The 18,268-nt window shown below is 40.3% G+C and overlaps 1 protein-coding gene across 3 annotated transcripts in view; it reads left to right on the top strand.

Annotated features, from left to right (window-relative positions):
* Positions 1-18,268, top strand: part of ATG12 (autophagy related 12) — a 33,204-nt gene that overhangs the window by 5,729 nt on the left and 9,207 nt on the right. The window contains exons 3-4 of one of the 3 annotated variants that reach the window (XM_006158385.3): positions 4,815-4,877; positions 8,096-9,231. In XM_006158385.3, coding sequence (XP_006158447.1) covers positions 4,815-4,877; positions 8,096-8,155 — 123 coding nt within the window. In that variant the 3' untranslated portion in view covers positions 8,156-9,231. Of the gene's footprint in view, positions 1-4,395; positions 4,517-4,814; positions 4,878-8,095; positions 9,232-18,268 lie in introns of those variants that run through there. The other 2 variants (XM_027775662.1, XM_027775663.1) reach the window with 2 other exon arrangements.

Here is an 18,268-nt window from a genome sequence, read left to right as displayed (position 1 = left end):
CTGAATCTGATCATTCTTTCCTATTTGAAGCTATAGGAATGTCACTTTCCTAAATTAAATTAGAACTAACATCTTCTGGCTTTATCTAACTGTACATCATTTTAGCAAAATAAATGGTGAAAGGAAAAAGTAAAGCCAGAAATTCTAAAGGGATAGCAGAGGTATCAGAAGGCATAGATGAATTCCCACACAAACCTTGTCAACTAGGTAACAAAACCAAAACCCATGATTAGTATTTATAACTAAACAAGATGACAAGGTGTCCTCATGAACTCCAGAACTTTCGGTGGAGACAGAATCGCCAGCCACGGACCATGGTGTCAGTGTCTGTGCTGAGGGAAGCAGCGAGCAGTGAGGTGTTGGCATCTGATAGCACTGAGGAAGGTAACCTGAAAATAGCTAGCAGGTCCTCCTCAGAACACAGAGCGGGCCAGTTTAAGGATAGTAGCTGGGACTGAGAGGGATTGTGCCCTGTCCTGTAGCACGTGATTACCGTGTGTCCACCCCAAGGAAGACTCGGGCTCGAGGAGTCCAGTCCCCAAGAGCTTTCAAAATCAACCCAGTAGTGTATACTTTGACAACCTAACCATACTGAGGAGGAACTTCGGGAAATGAAATCAAAATTGAGCAAAGGAAGGGACAAAAGAATGGAAGAAAAAGGAAGGACCAGATCAGCCTGGAGGGGAACAGAGCCAGCACAGCTCTGGAAGCAGGCCTTCAGGTTTTTAAACACTGCAAAAACAAAAGAACAGGAAGAGCTCTGGAGTTATAAAGCTACCCTAACCCCCCTCATTCAAAAAATTGAAGATGACCTTCACTTAAAAATAAGCAGGAGGAAGTACGAAGGTGAATTCCTATACAAGATTACAGGAACAAAGAGAAAGCAGGATAACATTCCAAGTTATTGACTTTCGAAAATTTTACTTTAATGGAGTGTACTTTAATAAACCCAGGGCAACTCTGTCTACTTTAAAAGTGACAGATTACGGACCAGCAGATGGTATAATGGTTACCTTGTTAGACTCCCACATAGCTGACCGCTGTTCAAGTCCCAGACCCAGTGGCTTAAAACTTAGGCCAGGCTAATGTGTGCACATGCCCAAAATCCTGAGAGGAGACTGGAGGGGAAGAGATGGCGGTGTGGCTGTCCTCCATGTGGGGTTAGGGTGATTTAGCGCTTTCTGTCTCCCTGGCAAGCACATATACTCTGTAGCAAAAAATCTCTCTCTCGCTCAAAAACAAAGTAACCAGTTCTAAGGTTCTGCTATAAACCTCTTTAATGGTATCTATAGTAATAACTTATTAATTGCATAGAGCTTTATGGTATATGTTTATGGCTTTATCTCAAACTAGCTGAATTGCTTTGTCAGTTTTTTTGTTTTTTGCTTTTTAGATTTTTTACTGTAGGGTGCACAGATAGAGGGGAAAAAGGGAGAAATCACCTCTTGGCAGGGAATGCCCATGCCACAGTCCCTTCTCCATTGTCCTCTTGGGACTTTGGGCTTGCATGCACATAAGCCTGACATGATTATCAGGCCGCTGAGTCCAGGATTCAAAGAGCAAAGTAGGCCATGCGGGATCCAGCATCTTCTTATTTCTTTTGGAGAGTTGTTTTTTGTTTTTAAGCTATAGGGTGGCAGAAAGTGAGAAATCACCCTCCAGGAGGAATGGCCATGCCATAATCCCTTCTCCTCCATTCTCCTGGGATCTTGGGCATGCAAACACGTGTTCCCAGCCCTAAGTTTGTTTTTGTTTTATTTTAAGAGAGATTTTTGCTATAGAACATGTACACTCACTGGAGAGACAGAGAGAAACAGAGAGTTAGAAAGTGAGAAATCATGCCCCCCAGGGGGGATGGCGATGCTACAATCTCTTCTCCTTTATTCTCCTCTTGGGATTTTAGGCGCACATGCACCCAGTGTGAGTTCGAAGCCACCAGGTCCGGGACTCGAACTGTCGTTGACTACATGGGAGTCCAGCAACGTAACCATTATGTCATCTGCTGGTCCCCCAACCCTGAGTTTTAAGCCACCAGATCTGGGGCTCCAACTTCAGTAGGCCTTGTGGGGTCCAGTGACGTAACCACTGCACCATATCTAGTCCCATGGGATCCAGCATCTTAATTACACTCCACCTGCTGGCCCAAATTGCTTTATTTTTAATTATTTGCTTTTACAAAAATCAGTTGAATTCTAGCGGTTCTCTACCTGTCTACTCTACTGTCCCCATGAACACACCCCATCTCATTTTGTCATCTTTGCCTTCAAAAAAGGCAAAGAGCTCTCTTCACCTGGTTAAATCTTGCTTCCTCGCCTGGTTAAATCTTGCTTATTCCTCACGAGGTTCTTCCAAGAAGCATTCCCTGATCCATTTGCTCGACTAATGCCGCATCTCTGTAGCACTTGCACTTTTCTTAGTCAGTGTTACTATTCATGTATGTCTGCCCCTCCAATTAGTCAGTGTTACTATTCATGTATGTCTGCCCCTCCAATAGACTATAAGCTCCTTGAGGCAGAGGTCATATAAATACGTTCCCCACCTTGTGTGGTTCTCAGCACATCATAGGCACACATGAATATGTTCTGTAGGACTCCCCATTTAAAATGTACCAAAAGGATAAATTAAATACCATAAGCTAAACACACAAATTATATCTATGTTTACAGGAAATTGATATTAAAATGCACAACACTTTCTGTTTATAGTTCTGAAATTATGTTAGACATTTACTTAGACTTGATATTTTAACATGGGCTATTTTGAAATAATGTAACAATAATAATGTCTCTTGACATTATTGACATATACCGCTGATATTTGGTGTGTATTATCTCATTTTCACTTTCCTGTCCACCCCAAGAGGTATTGGTACTATTTTCCACATCTTTCAGATAAGAAAACAGGCCAAGAAATGTTATTTGTATATTGAGACAGGATTTAAACCCAGATCTCTCTTTTTTTTTTTTTCTTAAGATAGACTTTTGCTATAGGGTGTGTTCACTCGCATAGAGACAGAAAGTGAGAAATCATCCCTGGGGGGGATGGACACACCGCAATCCCTTCTCCTCCATTTCTTTTCTCAGGATCTTGGGCACACACACACACACACACACACATGTCTGGCGTGAGTTTTAAGTTACCGGGTCCAGGACTTGAACTGTGGTTGACTAAGTGGGCGTCTAGCAACATAACAATTATGCCATCTGCTGGTCCCAAACCCAGATCTCTCAATAGAACCTATACTTAATCACCACACTGTATTGCCCAAAGAAGAAACGTAAACAATATTATTATAATTGTGACCAAAATAACACCTTTTGGTAGTTAAAAGCAAACAAGCACAAAGATTGATTTGATTAGGCTCAGGATATTTTTGGTCTCAGACCATGGTTATAGAGGGACCGGCAGTTAACTTAATGGCTATGTCACTGGACTCCCATGTAGTCAACCGCAGTTCGAATCCTGGACCCTGTGGCTTAAACTCATGCTGGGTTCGTGTGCGTGTGTGCCCAAGGTCCCGAGAGGAGAATGGAGGAGAAGGGATTGTGGTGTGGCCATCCCCCTGGGGGGTGATTTCTCACTTTCTGTCTCTCTGTCTTTCTTTCTGGCAAGCACACACGCCCTCTAGCAAAAAGCCTCTGAAAAAAAAAAATATGGTTATAGATATTAAAAGAAAATTAAATATATTACCTGCAAATAATAATTGTTTTCTAAAAAGGATTATCTAAAGCCACTTTGACAGTGTAATCTTTTGTTTTAGTGTCTTCAGAAATATTTTAGTAAAAACAGACTAAACTAAAACATTGAACAGTGAATCCTTGTTGGCTGTAGGGACCAACAGGTGGCATGATGGTTAAAGTGCTGGACTTCCACATGGCTGACCGTGATTCGAGTCCCGGACCTGGAGGCTTGCTTTATCATTTTCTCTCTTTCTCTCTCTGGTGAGCACATGTGTCCTATAGCAAAATTAAATAATAATAAATAAAACTAAATAAATAAATCTTTCAAAAATAATGGCTATAAGGATATAAGGACAATTGAAATTATGCTAGCTTTTTTCTGGTGATTTGCCAGGAAGTGGCTATACTAGTGGCACCAGCCTGAAGTTCAGTACCTTCAAAGTTATCAAAGGTGGTAAAGGTGCAAAAAAACCTGTATGTCTGTGATTACCGAAGAAAAAATGCATAGATTTCTCTCGAATGTTACTGATTTTGAGCTGAATGTATGACATTTGCTGAAGAGAAATTCTGTCTTTGATTATTGGATTAGTGGGAAATGTTTTTAATGTGATTTTTAAGATAGTCCTTCAAAAGCTATTTGTGAGCTAGTTCCATAGCCTCGTAGTCAAGAGAGCCTGAACTCACGTGACCGACCGCAGTTTGAATCTTTGCCCAGTGGCTTGAAAAGCACACCAGGAGCATGTTTGTGTGCCCAAAGTCCCGACAGGATGGAGAAATGGAGACGAGATTGTGGCATGAGCACACCTCATGGTAGAGTGCACTTTCTCATCTGTCTGGTGAGTGTGCACCCTCCTGGCAATGAAAAAATACCTTGTGAAAAGGTATTTAAAAGTTTCTAAGTTAGGAAGAGTTGGGAAACAATGTTCTAGGAACAAAAGTTCCTCCTCTGGAGGAATAATGTGACCTTCATAAAGATCTCTTTAGACTGACTGTTTTAGAATTAGAAAGAGTTTAGGGAAGTACCCTTCAATTCTGAAGACAGAATTTGAAATAGTCGATCAAAATCCAGAAAAGTGTATGTTAATCAGAATACCATTAAAAATTAATCTTCATGGTTTCTTTTCTTTCTTACAGTTTATTTACGTAAATCAGTCCTTCGCTCCTTCCCCGGACCAGGAAGTTGGGACCCTGTATGAGGTAAATGGGAGCTGCTTTTTTCCTTTAAGTGATGCGTGCACCTCTGTACAATATACACTCTACAGCTTATGGTACGATCATTGGTTCCCATCTGAATTTTAAAAGGTAGCATGCCATTTTAACTGCTTGTTGGGGAAGAAGAGGTGACTTTCTTGCTTTATTTTTCTAACACTTTGAACAGAGTAGGGATTTCATAAATTATACATAGTAATCGAAGAATCAAAGAATAAATTATAGTTCAAAGCCGTCTTTTCTTTGTATCCTTAGGAAGTAAGGTTCACGTGTTTGTATCTCATTCCCTTCTTTTGACATTGTTCCTATAATCTATCATCCATGTCTGTGTCCAGGAGATTGAAAGGACTACAGAAGATTAACGTTATTCTACAGTCTTGCAACCTCAGGGCAGTGATCATACGTACTAGCACTACCACAAGAAAACAGCTGAAAATAAACATAGTTAGAGATGTAGCAGTGAGGCAAGATTAAAATATGTAGGTTTACGCGTGCCTAAAATGCCCGAAGTGCAATTTAATTAAACATTTATAACTGATTTGCATCTGATATAAACATGCTTTGGGGGAACTTTCCAGAATACTGTGCAGAGCTACACACACCTTCCTGCTCCCCCATGCCAGCCTCAGCCCACTCATTGGCTGTAGGAGATGGTGAAAGAAACCACTTACTATGATGTTTTGGGGGTCAAACCCAGTGCCACTCAGGAAGAGTTGAAGACTTATAGGAAACTGGCCTTGAAGTACCACCCTGATTAGGAGAGAAGTTTAAACAGATTTCTCAAATTTATGAAGCTCTCTTTGATGTGAAGAAAAGGGAATTATATGACAAAGGAGGAGAGCAGACAATTAAAGAGGGTGGAGCAGGTGGTGGTTTTGGCTCCCCAGTGGATATCTTTGGTATGTTTTTTGGAGGAGGAGGAAGAGAGAGAAGGAAAAAGAAGAGGTAAAAGTGTGCATCAGCTGTCGGTGACCTTAGAAGATTTCTATAGTGGTGCAACAAGAAAACTGGCTCTGCAGAAGAATGTGATCTCTGACAAATGTCAAGGCCAAGGTGCCGAAAAAGGAGCAGTGGAGTTCTGTTCCAGTTGCCAGGGTACTGGGATGCAAGTAAGAATTCATCAGATAGGACCTGGAACGGCTTAGCAAATTCAGTATGTTTGCATGGAGTGCCAGGGCCATGGGGAACGGATGAGTCCTGAAGGTAGATGTAAAAGTTGCAGTGGAAGGAAGATAGTTCAAGAGAAAAAGATTCTAGAAGTTCATATTGACAAAGGCATGAAAGATGGCCAAAAGCTAACAGTCCATGGGACCAGCAGTTAGCGTAATGGCTATGTCACTGATCCCATGTAGCCAACTGCGGTTCAAGTCCCAGACTTGGTGTCTTAAACTCACGCCAAGCACGTGTGCGTGCGTGCCCAGGATCCCAAGAGGAGAATGGAGAAAAAGGAATTGCAGCATGGCCATCGCCCCTGGGGGCGATTTCTCGCTTTCTGTCTCTCTGTCTTTTTGGCGAGCGCATGCGTCCTATAGCAAAAACCTCTCCAAAAAAAAAGAAATTAAATTAAAAATTAAAAAAAAAAAAGCTAACAGTCCATGATGAAGGAGACCAAGAACCAGGACTAGAGCCAGGAGATACTATCATTGTACTAGATCAGACAGAGCATATGTTCTGACAGTTATGTTCTTCTTTTCTTTCTTTCTTTTTTTTTTTAAGAGATTTTTGCTACAAGGTGCATGTGCTCGCCAGAGAGACAGAAAGCGAGAAATCACCACCCAGAGGGGATGTCCACGCTGCAATCCCTTCTCCTCCATTCTTCTCTCAGGATCTTGGGCATGCACGCACACGTGCCCGGCGTGAGTTTAAGCCACTGGGTCCAGGACTTGAACCACATCTACTACATGGGAGTTCAGCAACATAGTCATTACACTAACTGCTGGTCCCATGCTGTTCTTCCTTGATGATAAAACCTGTCCATATATATGGACATTCAGCTGGATGAAGCCCTCTGTGGCTTCGAAAGCCAATTTCCACTCTTGATAACCAAACCATGGTCATCCCTGCTCATCCAGGTCAGATTGTCAAGCATGGAGATAGCAAGTGTGTATTAAATGGGGTCATGCCAATTTGTCATAGGCCATATGAAAAGGGTCACCTAATCATTGAATTTAAGGTAAATTTCCCTGAGAATGGCTTTCTATCTCCTGATAAACTCTTTGAGCTGGAAAAACTTCTGAAATAGAAGAGACCGATGAAATGGACCAAGTAGAGCTGGTGGACTTAAATCCAAATCAGGAAAGACAGAGCCTTTACAATGGAGAAGCATTTGAGGATGATAAACATCATCCCCGAGGAGTGTTCAGTGTCAAACCTCTTAACGTGGCCAGTAAATAACACTCGCTGCTGGCATTTCGCATTCTACGGTGAGTGAGTGAAGGACTGTAATCATGATATGCTCACTACTTGCTATTGTTTTTGTTAATATTCATCTATAGTAGTTTTTGTGTGTGTGCATGTGGAGAGGTTTTTTGCTAATAGGGTGCGTGTACTCGCCAGAGACAGACAGAGAGACAGAAAGTGAGAAATCACCTCCAGGGGGGATGGCCACACCACAATCCCTTCTACATTCTCCTCTCAGGATCTTGGGCATACATGCACACATGCCCGGCGTTGAGTGTAAGTCAACGGATCCAGGACTTTGGGAATCTAGCAACGTAGCCATTACGCTAACTGCTGGTCGCTATAGTAGTGTTTTAAAAGTTAAGTGAAAAATAAATGCAAATGTAAAAGCTGTGACTTTGCCCTGTATGTATGATGACTTCAGTGCGCAAAGATGCAGTTTTAATAGCTATAAAAACTACAAAATTCCGCAAGCACTTCTTAGACCATTCCTTGTCATTGATTTCAGCCATGTACATGGATGAGCTTAGACTGAAATGCTAGATAGATGTATTGACTTCAGTGAACCCCTCATTGTTAAGCTTTGAAATAAAAGTTCTGTATTTAAGTAGCAATCAGAATGAGAAAAAGCATAATTTGTAGAAGAGTGAAAGAAAAAAGAAACATGTTTTTTTCTTAAAGGAATAATCTTGTAAGTAATGTATATGCATATATATGGATATTTGTGTTACATATGGCTTTTTTTCTTGGTTTCATCTAAGGATAACAAAAATTGAGTTTATCTTATTTCCTCTTTTTTTTTGCAGTGTTTTGGCAGTGATGGTAAACTGGTCCTACATTACTGCAAGTCTCAGGCATGGGGATGAACCACAGAGAAAAACAACTTAGTATTTACAGTGAATTTTCACAGAAATGAGAAAAGTTTTGAAGCTTATGGCAAGAGACATAATAGATATGATGGTCTGCTCAGCATGTATCTACCTTGACAAAGATTACGCATAAGAGAACATCCGAAGAGTGGGTGAACATACACAACTGTGATTCATTTTAATGTACCATTGTCGTAAGAGGTTGACATTAGCGTATATCCACTGCTCCTCCCCGGCACTGCTAATGTTGCCCTCAGTCTGCCTTCAGACTTAAAAAGGAGACTGAAGACTGCGGAAGCTCTCTGTCCAGCTCGCTCTCCAGAGGACTGGGATGGCTCACTTGCAGTTAGCCCTCTGCCATTCTTCCATGGGGAAAGTTAATTTGCTTAAGGATGCGTTCTCTCCCTCCGTCCCTCCCCCTTCTTCCCTCCCTCTTTTCCTCTCCCTCCTATCTCCCCCCTCCCCTTTTTTACTTCCTTATTCAAGTTAACTTCAGTTTATTTGAGTTATGGGATATTTACATTCAGGTCTGTCGTGTTACCTTCTTGCAGTACAGTCTCCACCTACCGGCTGAATGCCTTACATGGTCAATAGAGGGCAGCCCAGCTGGCAGAAAGGGTTTAGCAGTTTGGCTTTACATCTCTGCCAGCTCATAATAGGGGAAAAGGCTGTTCTTTCTCATTTCTAGCTGTCATCGAGCCAGGAAAACAAATACGTTGATACACTGAAAGACTGATTTAGAGAATATGCATGGTTTAATTATTTTTTGGAAAATAGAAGGAATTTTACAAAATCTGGATGAGTCACACAGCTCTTTTGAATCCTATTATTTAATGACGCTTTAGTCCCAGTGGTATGACTGTGATATTAGTTACTCTCTTTATTTATACAATGTCAAAAGCATTCGATGAGTAAACCTGGCAGAATGTTTGACGTTTTAGGATGTGCTTTTCAACTTGAAAACACTCAAATAATTGAAAAATAGTCTTATATTTATATTTCTGTTTCATGCTACAACTGGGAGAATACCAATTTTACTGATGCCATTAAACCGATAATTGCTTGAAGTGAGACTTAGCCTTTTTTCTTCAGTCTATATTATGTGTGTAATGCCATATATAAGTGTGTGTGTACATATATATATATATACACACATATATATATATATTTTTTTTTTCTTTCTATAGCATTCCAACAAATTGAAGGACGTCCCAGCAGGATCTAAGCTAGAATTCCAGAGGTTTACTATCAGAGGTGATGAAATGATTTTTCAGAACACTTGAAGTACACTTCTGTTCCTTAAGTCCCAGAATACACTGTTGGTAGTGACCTGCCATGTGTTAGCATTAGGTGATATGCCAAGTAGTGGCTTATGTTGTTGACATCACTTCACTTTTCATTTTTCCACCCAAGAATGAGTTTTGTTTGTTTAAGGAAACAAAGGTATTTTTTGACATGTTCTTGACAAATTGCACTTCTCTCTCCCTGGGTTCCAGTTAACTAGGACCACAGGTGTGTGCCACCATACCTGACCTTTTTAGGCCATGAGCAAGAATGAGCCTCCCATGCATCACCAACTATGACACAGTGTCGCCCTTCTGCTTGCACCACTGCAGCTAGGCCAAGAATGTGAGTTTCTTACTGCCGTTTTGCCGGTACCCCTGCATAGTGAATTAATACACATATTAGAGCACTGAAATGACACAAGTTGAATTGTGCAAGATTATAAGGTAAAAAATTTATATACATGTTAAGAGCTGAAGAGTGTCTTATTTTTAAGTCAATAAGTTGGATATGGAAAAGATCTGTTCTCGTTTTATCTACTTAACAGTTTACTGAAGTAGCTAGATATATTTGTGTGCTCGATGTTTAACAGATAGCAGAAATATGTTGAATTTATGTTTTACGTAAGCCACTTGAGGTGATGAAATATTTACTATCACCAACAATCAAAAATAATTTGAATTTGTAATATCTCTTTAATTCCTTTTGATCTCAATAATTGATCTATAAATAACTTATTTGTGGGACCATTAGATGGCACAGTGGTGACGGTGCTAGACACCCACATGGCTAACCGCAGTTTGAGTCCTCGACCTGGTGACTTCTTTCCTCTCTCTCTCTCTCTCTCTCTCTCTCTCTCTCTTTCTGATCAAATTGAATAGTAGTAAAAATAATAAATTAATTAAATAACTCTTTTTTAGAAAACCTATTTATTAAATCTAATGTTAACTAAATTTGTAAACCTTATTTTTTTCTTCCCTAATAACCTTGAAGTACTTGAAGCTGTATACTTTATAAAACCTGTTTACATGTGATCAGCAAATAGCATAGTGGCTATGTCCTTGGACTCCCACATGGCCAACGAGTCCTAGACTTGGTGGCTTAAAAATCATGCCAGGTGCATGTGTACTCTCTCTCTCCAGTGAGTGTATGCACTCCATGGCAAAAACCCAAAAAATGAAAAGCATGCATTCTGGACCAGCAGATGGTGTAATGATTATGTTGCTGGACTTCCATGTACTCTACCATGGTTTGAGTCCCAGACCTGGCAGCTTAAAACTCAGAGCACATGTGTGCATGTATGCCCAAAATCCCGAGAGGAGAATGGAGGAGAAGGGATTGTGTTGTGGCCATCCTGCCTAGGGAGTGATTTCTCACTTTCTGTCTGTCTCCCCAGAGAGTGCCATGTGCCTTATAGCAAAAATCTCTCTTAAAAACAAACCAACCTGTTTACGTTATTATCTCTGAATCTTTACCCCCAAAAACTAGTCAAACTGCAATGACTCATTTGTAAACCCGGATCCCATAATTTATCATGAGTAGATCCTAAACAATTTATTTACAGATATTTTCACAGGCATCTACTTTATTTTTTATTTTCGGAGAGGTGTTTTTTTTTGTTTTTTTTTGTTTTTTTTTGTTTTTTTTGTTTTTTTTTTTGCAGTAGGGCGCGTGCACTCACCAGACAGACAGAGACAGACAGAGAGATAGAAAGCGAGAAATCACCCCCCCAGGGGGGATGATCCCTTCTCCTCCATTCTCCTCTCAGGATCTTGGGCACGCACGCACACGCGCCCAGCGTGAGTTTAAGCCACTGGGTCCGGGACACAAACCGTGATCGACTATGTGGGAGTCCAGCGACATAGCCATTACGCCAACTGCTGGTCCCACACAGGCATCTACTTTAAACTGAATTATGTATAATTGAATGTAGGGGAAAAATTGGACCCTTAGGTTATGTTTGAACTTTTCCCTGTTTATGAAAATAGGTTATCTGTAATTGCTTGCCTTTACTGTGCAAAGATGACCCACAGCAACACAAATATATATATTAGAATATTGTGCTCCCTTCTTTTAAAAGTATGCCAGGGACTATGTAATGAGTTCCCCATATTTAGGATATAACTTAAGAATATTTTATCTGCAATCAAAATAAGATTGGAGGATCAGCCCATGACATGGTATTAACATGGCTGGATCCTATATAGCCAACCACACAATTTTGAGTCCCAGACCCAGTAGCTTGAGAAACACACTGAGTATGTGTCCACGTGTGCCCAAAATCTCAAAAGGAGGGAAAGATGGAGAAGAGATTGCAACATGACCATTCCCCCCATGGACAGTGCTTTCTTACTTTCCATCTCTCTCTGTCTCTGGCTAGCACGTGCACCTTCTGGCAAAATATTAAAAATAATAAGTTTGGATACTTCTTAGCATGATTTTTAGAAGGTTTAACCCTATAGGGGTCTCTATGGAGACCTTAAATCTCATCTCCTGTCATCATATTATGCAAAGAAGGACAAGATATACCTCAGGTTATTTAGCGTTTGGCAACGAGCTTAGCTGTGTGTAACCCAAAGTGGGAAAGCCTTAGGGACCGAAGGACTATGAAAGTGAAAATTGCCTTTTAAGCAGCTTCTGCTTCATATCCCAAGGATTAGATCCCAGGTAGGATTTTGGCATAGGAGAAGCGAACTATAGGCTGCATAATGAAAGGAAGAGTATTCAGAAACAATTCGACAGGTTTAGTCCTGTAAGTATATTAGGTTGATGCAAAAGCAGTTGCAGTTTTGGACTGTGAATTTCAAACCCTTATAACTAGGCTTAAACACATCATTATGATCAAAATAGGAACCATTATGATCAACATTTTTGTCAACAAGAAATAAATTTATTTATTCCCGTAGTGTAAAAACCCATGCTATAGGGACCAGCAGTTGGTGTAATGGCTATGTCACTGGACTCCCATGTAGTTGACCGTGGTTCAAGTCCCAGACCCAGTGGCTTAAACTCACGCCAGGTATGTGTGCTACTTGCCCAAGATTCCAAGAGGAAAATGGAGGAGAAAGGGATTGTGGCATGGCCATCCCTCCTGAGGGGTGATTTCTTGCTTCCTGTCTCTGTCTCTCTCTGTCTTTCTGGCAAGTGCACACGCCCTATAGCAAAAACCTCTCAAAAAACAAAAAACAAACAAACAAACAAAAAACCATGCTATAGATTTGACAAACTTCAAAAGGACCTTCTGCATCCTGCTGATTGTGGAAGTGCTTTCCCTGCAAAAACTTGTTGAGATGCTTGAAGAACTGGTAGTCGGTTGGTGAGAGGTCAGGTAAACATGACAGATGAGGCAAAACTGCAATGCCCAGTTCGTTCAACTGTTGAAGCATTGGTAGTGCAATGTGCAGTTAGGTGTTGTGGAGGATTGGGCCCATTCTTTTGACCAGTGCCAGCTGGAGGCGGTGCAGTGTTTGGTGCATCTCACTGATGTGCTGAGCAGACCTCAAAGATGTATTGGTTTCAGTGGGATTCAGAAAGCTATAGGGGATCAGACCCCACCAAGCAGTGACCATGACCCTTTTCTGGTGCAACTTTAGCTTTGGCAAGTACTTTCTGGAGCTACTTCTCAGTCCAACCACAGCTGGTTGTTGCCAGTTATATAAAATTCACTTTTTGTCGCATGTCCCAATCGTATCAAGAAATAGTTCATAGTAGTTGCATAAAATAAGAGAAGACCACACTTCAAAATTACGATTTTTTTTTTTATTTCGGTCAATTCATGAGGGACCCACTTAAAAAGTTTTCTCACCTTTCATATTTGCTTCAAATGTCAAAAGTCTGTAGAATAATTGACATTGAGTTCTTTGGCAACTACTTGTGTAATTCAGTGATCTCAGTTTATCCTTGTCAATTTCCAGTGGCTAGCCACTACACTCCTCATCTTCAAGGCTTCTCTCATATACAAAACTTAATGAATCAACACTGCACTGTACTTCTGTTAGCAGTTCCTGGGTCAATGCATTGTTGATGTTGTCAGTTGTCTCTGCTGCTTTACAACCCATTTGAACTAAAAAAAATTTGCTTTTCATCAAACATCATTTCCATAGTCTAAAACATGTATAAGCAGCAAATAATAAGTCATTAGTGTAAAAACATTAAGTGAGAAATGCAAATTAAAATGATGTATAACAACATTTATTTAATAATGTATCCAGAGGCTGCTTGTGGCTGCAGGCCCTAATGGCTGAGACCCGTGGCTCATGCCCCCGACACTCGCCTTTGGACTTCAGGTTTGTGTCTTGGGACTTTAAGATGAACTTGTGCCCCACCCCACCTTATCCAGAGACCAGTTCAAGCTGGTGGTCTTGCCAAATGCCAGGATGCCTGTGGCTACAGTCCCTAATGGCCAGGACCCATGGCTCATCCCCCCACCACTCACCTTTGGACTCTCAGGACTTCAGTGTTTTGGATAGTGTGTGGTGCACATGGCACCCCTGCCATCTTTTCTTTGCTCCTAAGGTGAAACTCAGCAGCTCAGTTGGAGGCACTCCTGTTCTTTAGAAACAGGGAGTACTTAGGGTCACCCAGGACCAGTGACAACAGTGCAGCATACTGGTGAACAATAGGGAGGGAGAGCAGAAGAGAAATTGCAAATTTTCTACTCCTGCACACCTTTGAACACTCAGAGATACCTTGAATAATTTATGAAGGAACATATAGATCACCAAATGACTAGGAACAAGCACAGAGGCACAAGAAATAAGAGCAAACAACAAAATGTCTCTCCCCAAAGGGAAAACATCAGCTCCACATCACCTACAGACAACACAATGGAAGTTGTGGATATGTCTGATAAGCAATTCAGAATTTTTGTAGTGAACAGACTAATTGAGATGCAAGAGAAAAGAGACAATGAGCTCTAAGAGATGAAGTCCTTTCACGATTTGAAAGAAGAAATAGATTCCTTTAAAAATAATCTAAAAGAATTGTTAGGGATGAAGAATGTGATACAGGAAATTAAATCCTCCCTAGAAAGTATTAAAAGTAGATTAGATCACACAGAAGATTGAATCTCAAATATAGAAGACAAAACCTCTGACCTCAAGAAAAATATCATAAAGATTGAGAAAAAAAAAAAAAAACAAGAAAAATAAGGATAATATATAAGATACACTAGATATAATCAAATGCCCGGATGAAGAATGTGATACAGGAAATTAAATCCTCCCTAGAAAGTATTAAAAGTAGATTAGATCACACAGAAGATTGAATCTCAAATATAGAAGACAAAACCTCTGACCTCAAGAAAAATATCATAAAGATTGAGAAAAAAAAAAAAAAACAAGAAAAATAAGGATAATATATAAGATACACTAGATATAATCAAATGCCCGAACATCTGGATAATTGGCATCCCAGAAGAGGAAGAAAATAATAAGGGCATTGATAATTTATTTCATGAAATCCTGGAAGAAAGCTTTCCAAACCTAGAGAGGCATTCAATTATCCAGACCCAAGAAATGCATAGGACCCCAAATAGAATCAACCCAAGAAGATCCTTTCCAAGGCACATCATAGCTAAATTGGCCAAAACTACAGACAAAGAGAAGATACTAAAGTTGGCAAAAGGAAAATGTCAAGCTACTTACAAAGTTTATCCCATCAGGCTAACATCAGACCTCTCATTGGAAACATTGCAGGCAAGGAAAGAATGGAGAAATATAGTCAAAGTGTTCAATGAAAAACAATTTCAATCAAGAATACTACTATACCTGGCAAGATTATCCTTCATATGGGAAAAAAAGATAAAAAAACATTCTCAGATAAACAAAACCTGTAAGAATTTACCCACTCTAGACCAGCTCTAAGACAGGTTCTGAAGGGAGTGCTATACCAGGGAAACTAAAAAGTCAGATGGACAGTTAAAACAACAACAGACAACCAAGAAAATGCTCACTTAATGATAGGAATAGGTCTAGAAATATTAGTAATAACATTGAATGTTAATGGATTAAATTCTCCAATTGAGAGAGACAGACTGGCTGAATGGATGAAAAAACAGAAACCCTCTATCTGTTGCCTATTAAGAAATGCACCTTCTGGGACCAGCAGTTAGCGTAATGGTTATGTCGCTGGACTCCCTTGTAGTCAACTGGGGTTTGAGCCTCGGACCCAGTGGCTTAAAGTCAGGCCGGGCCCATTTGCATGCGTGCCCATGATCCTGAGAGGAGAATGGAGGAGAAGGGATTGTGGCGTGGCCGTGCCCCCTGGGGGGTGATTTCTCACTTTCTGTCTGTCTCTGGCGAGTGCACGTGCCCTATAACAAAAACCTCCAAAAAAAGAAAAAGAAAGAAATGCACCTTCTGGATAAAGACATACATAGATTAAAAGTGAAGGGTTGGAAAAAGATATTCCATGCAAATGAAAGTCAAAAAAGGGCTGGTGGGACCAGCAATTGGCGTAATGACTATGTCACTGGATTCTCATGTAGTCATCCGTGGTTCAAGTCCTGGACCCAGTGGCTTAAACTCACGTCAGGCGCGTGTGTGTGCATGCCCAAGATCCCGAGAGGAAAATGGAGGAGAAAGGATTGTGGTGTGACCATCTCCCCTGGGGGGGTGAGTTTTCTCTTTTTGTCTCTCTGTCTCTCTCTCTGTCTTTCTGGTGAGCTCACGTACCCTATAGGAAAAAAATGAAAAAAATCACAATAAAAAAAGGGCTGGAGTTGTGATACTGATTTCAGACAAAATAGATTTCAAGTCAAAGACAGTAAGAAGAGACAAAGAAGGGCATTATATCATTGTAAATGTGCACCCAACTCAGAAGCATCTAAATATGTGAAGGAAAGATTGCTGGAGCTAAAAGGAGACTTAGGGAGAACCACTATAATTGTTGGGGATCTCAACACCTCATTTTCTCCTTTAGAGAGATCTAGACAAAAAATAAATAGATACAGTACCTAAATGATACTATAAATTGAATGGGCTTGACAGACATCTATAGAACTTTCCAACCTAAGACCACAAAATATGCATTTTTGTCTCCCCAGCATGGAACCATTTCTAAGATTGACCATGCGATAGGACACAAATCAGGCCTTTACAGATTCAATGGCATAGAAACTATGTCCAGCATCTTCTCTGACCATGATGGAATTAAACTCAAAATTTCAAGAAACATGCTCAAAAATAAACAAACACATGGAAACTAAACAATTTACTCCTGAATGACTTCTTAACTACTGAAGAAATTTAGTCAGAAATAAAAAAAAAAATGATGGAAATAAATGATAATGAGTACACGAGTTTCTATAATCTATGGGACACGGCAAAAGCAGTCATAAGAGGGAAATTCATAGCAATTAGTGTGCATAAGGAAAAGATGGAAAGATGGCAAATAGACAACCTAACATCATGCCTCAGGGAACTGGAAAGAAAAAACAACAAAAACAAAATGCTAGGCAAAAAGAAATCATAAAAATTCGAGCAGAAATAAATGAAACAGAAAATAAATTAATTATACAGAAAATAAGTGAAAGCAAAAGCTGGTTCTTTGAAGAGACTGACAAGATTGGGAACCAGCAGTTAGCGTAATGGCTATGTCGCTGGACTCCCACGTAGTCGACTGCGGTTCACGTCCTGGACCCGGTGGCTTAAAACTCACGCCGGGCGTGTGTGCATGCATGCCCAAGATCCCGAGAGGAGAATGGAGGAGAAGGGATTGCAGCGTGACCATCCCCCCTGGGGGGTGATTTCTCGCTTTCTGTCTCTATGTCTCTCTCTGTCTGTCTGGCGAGTGCCCTATAGTGAAAATCCCTCCAAAGGAAAAAAAAAAAAGACTAACAAGATCTACACACCATTAGCTAGACTGATAAAGAAGAAAGAACCAGATAAATACATGATGAAGCAGGCAACATTACAAAAGACACAATAGTAATACAAAATATTAGAGGATAGTATGACCAATTATATGTCAACAAACAATAGAAAATGGAGGAGATGGACAGATTCCTGGATGTGTATAATCTACCAAGATTGAATCAGGAGGACATAGAAAGCCTAAATAGACCCATGACACACCATGAGATTAAATCAGTAATAAATAACCTCCTAACAAAGAAAAGCCCAGTTCTAGGTGGTTTTACTTCTGAATTCTACAAAACTTTTTCTTTTCTTTTTTCTTGGAGAGGTTTTTGCTATAGGGTGTGTGCGCTCGCCAGAAAGACAGAGAGAGACAGAGAGATAGAAAGAAGAAATCACCCCCAGGGTGGTGGCCACACTGCAATCCCTTCTCCTCCATTCTCCTCTTGGGATCTTGGGCATGCACGCACACGCACCTGGCGTGAGTTTAAGCCACCGGGTCCAGGACTTGAACTGTGGTCGGTTACATGGGAGTTCAGTGACATAGCCATTACACTAACTGCTGGTCCCACTACAAAACTTTTAAGGAAGAGTTAACTTCTGTACTACTCAAATTATTTTTAAAGATCCGAAAGGAAGGAAACCTTCCAAATTCATTTTATGGAGCCTCCATTATCCTCATTCCCAAAACAGATAAGGACATGTGAAAAAAGGAAAACTACAGACCAATCTCTCTGATTAATATAGATGCAAAAATTCTCAACAAGATACTTACTAATGATATCCAACCACATATACCAAAGATTATTCATCATGACCAGGAAGACTTTATCCCAGGGATGTAGGGGTGGTTCATCATATGCAAGGCCATAAATATAATACAGAAAGATATAATATATTAACAGAAAGAAAGATAAAAACCATATAATCATTTCAATTTTTACAGGGAAAGCATTTGATAAAACAACAC

This window comes from Tupaia chinensis, unplaced genomic scaffold (genome assembly GCF_000334495.1).
Source record: "Tupaia chinensis unplaced genomic scaffold, TupChi_1.0 Scaffold000591_1, whole genome shotgun sequence".
NCBI classification, from domain to species: domain Eukaryota; kingdom Metazoa; phylum Chordata; class Mammalia; order Scandentia; family Tupaiidae; genus Tupaia; species Tupaia belangeri.
The sequence above is the reverse complement of the archived record's forward strand: the minus strand, read 5'-3'. Positions and strand labels throughout refer to the sequence as shown.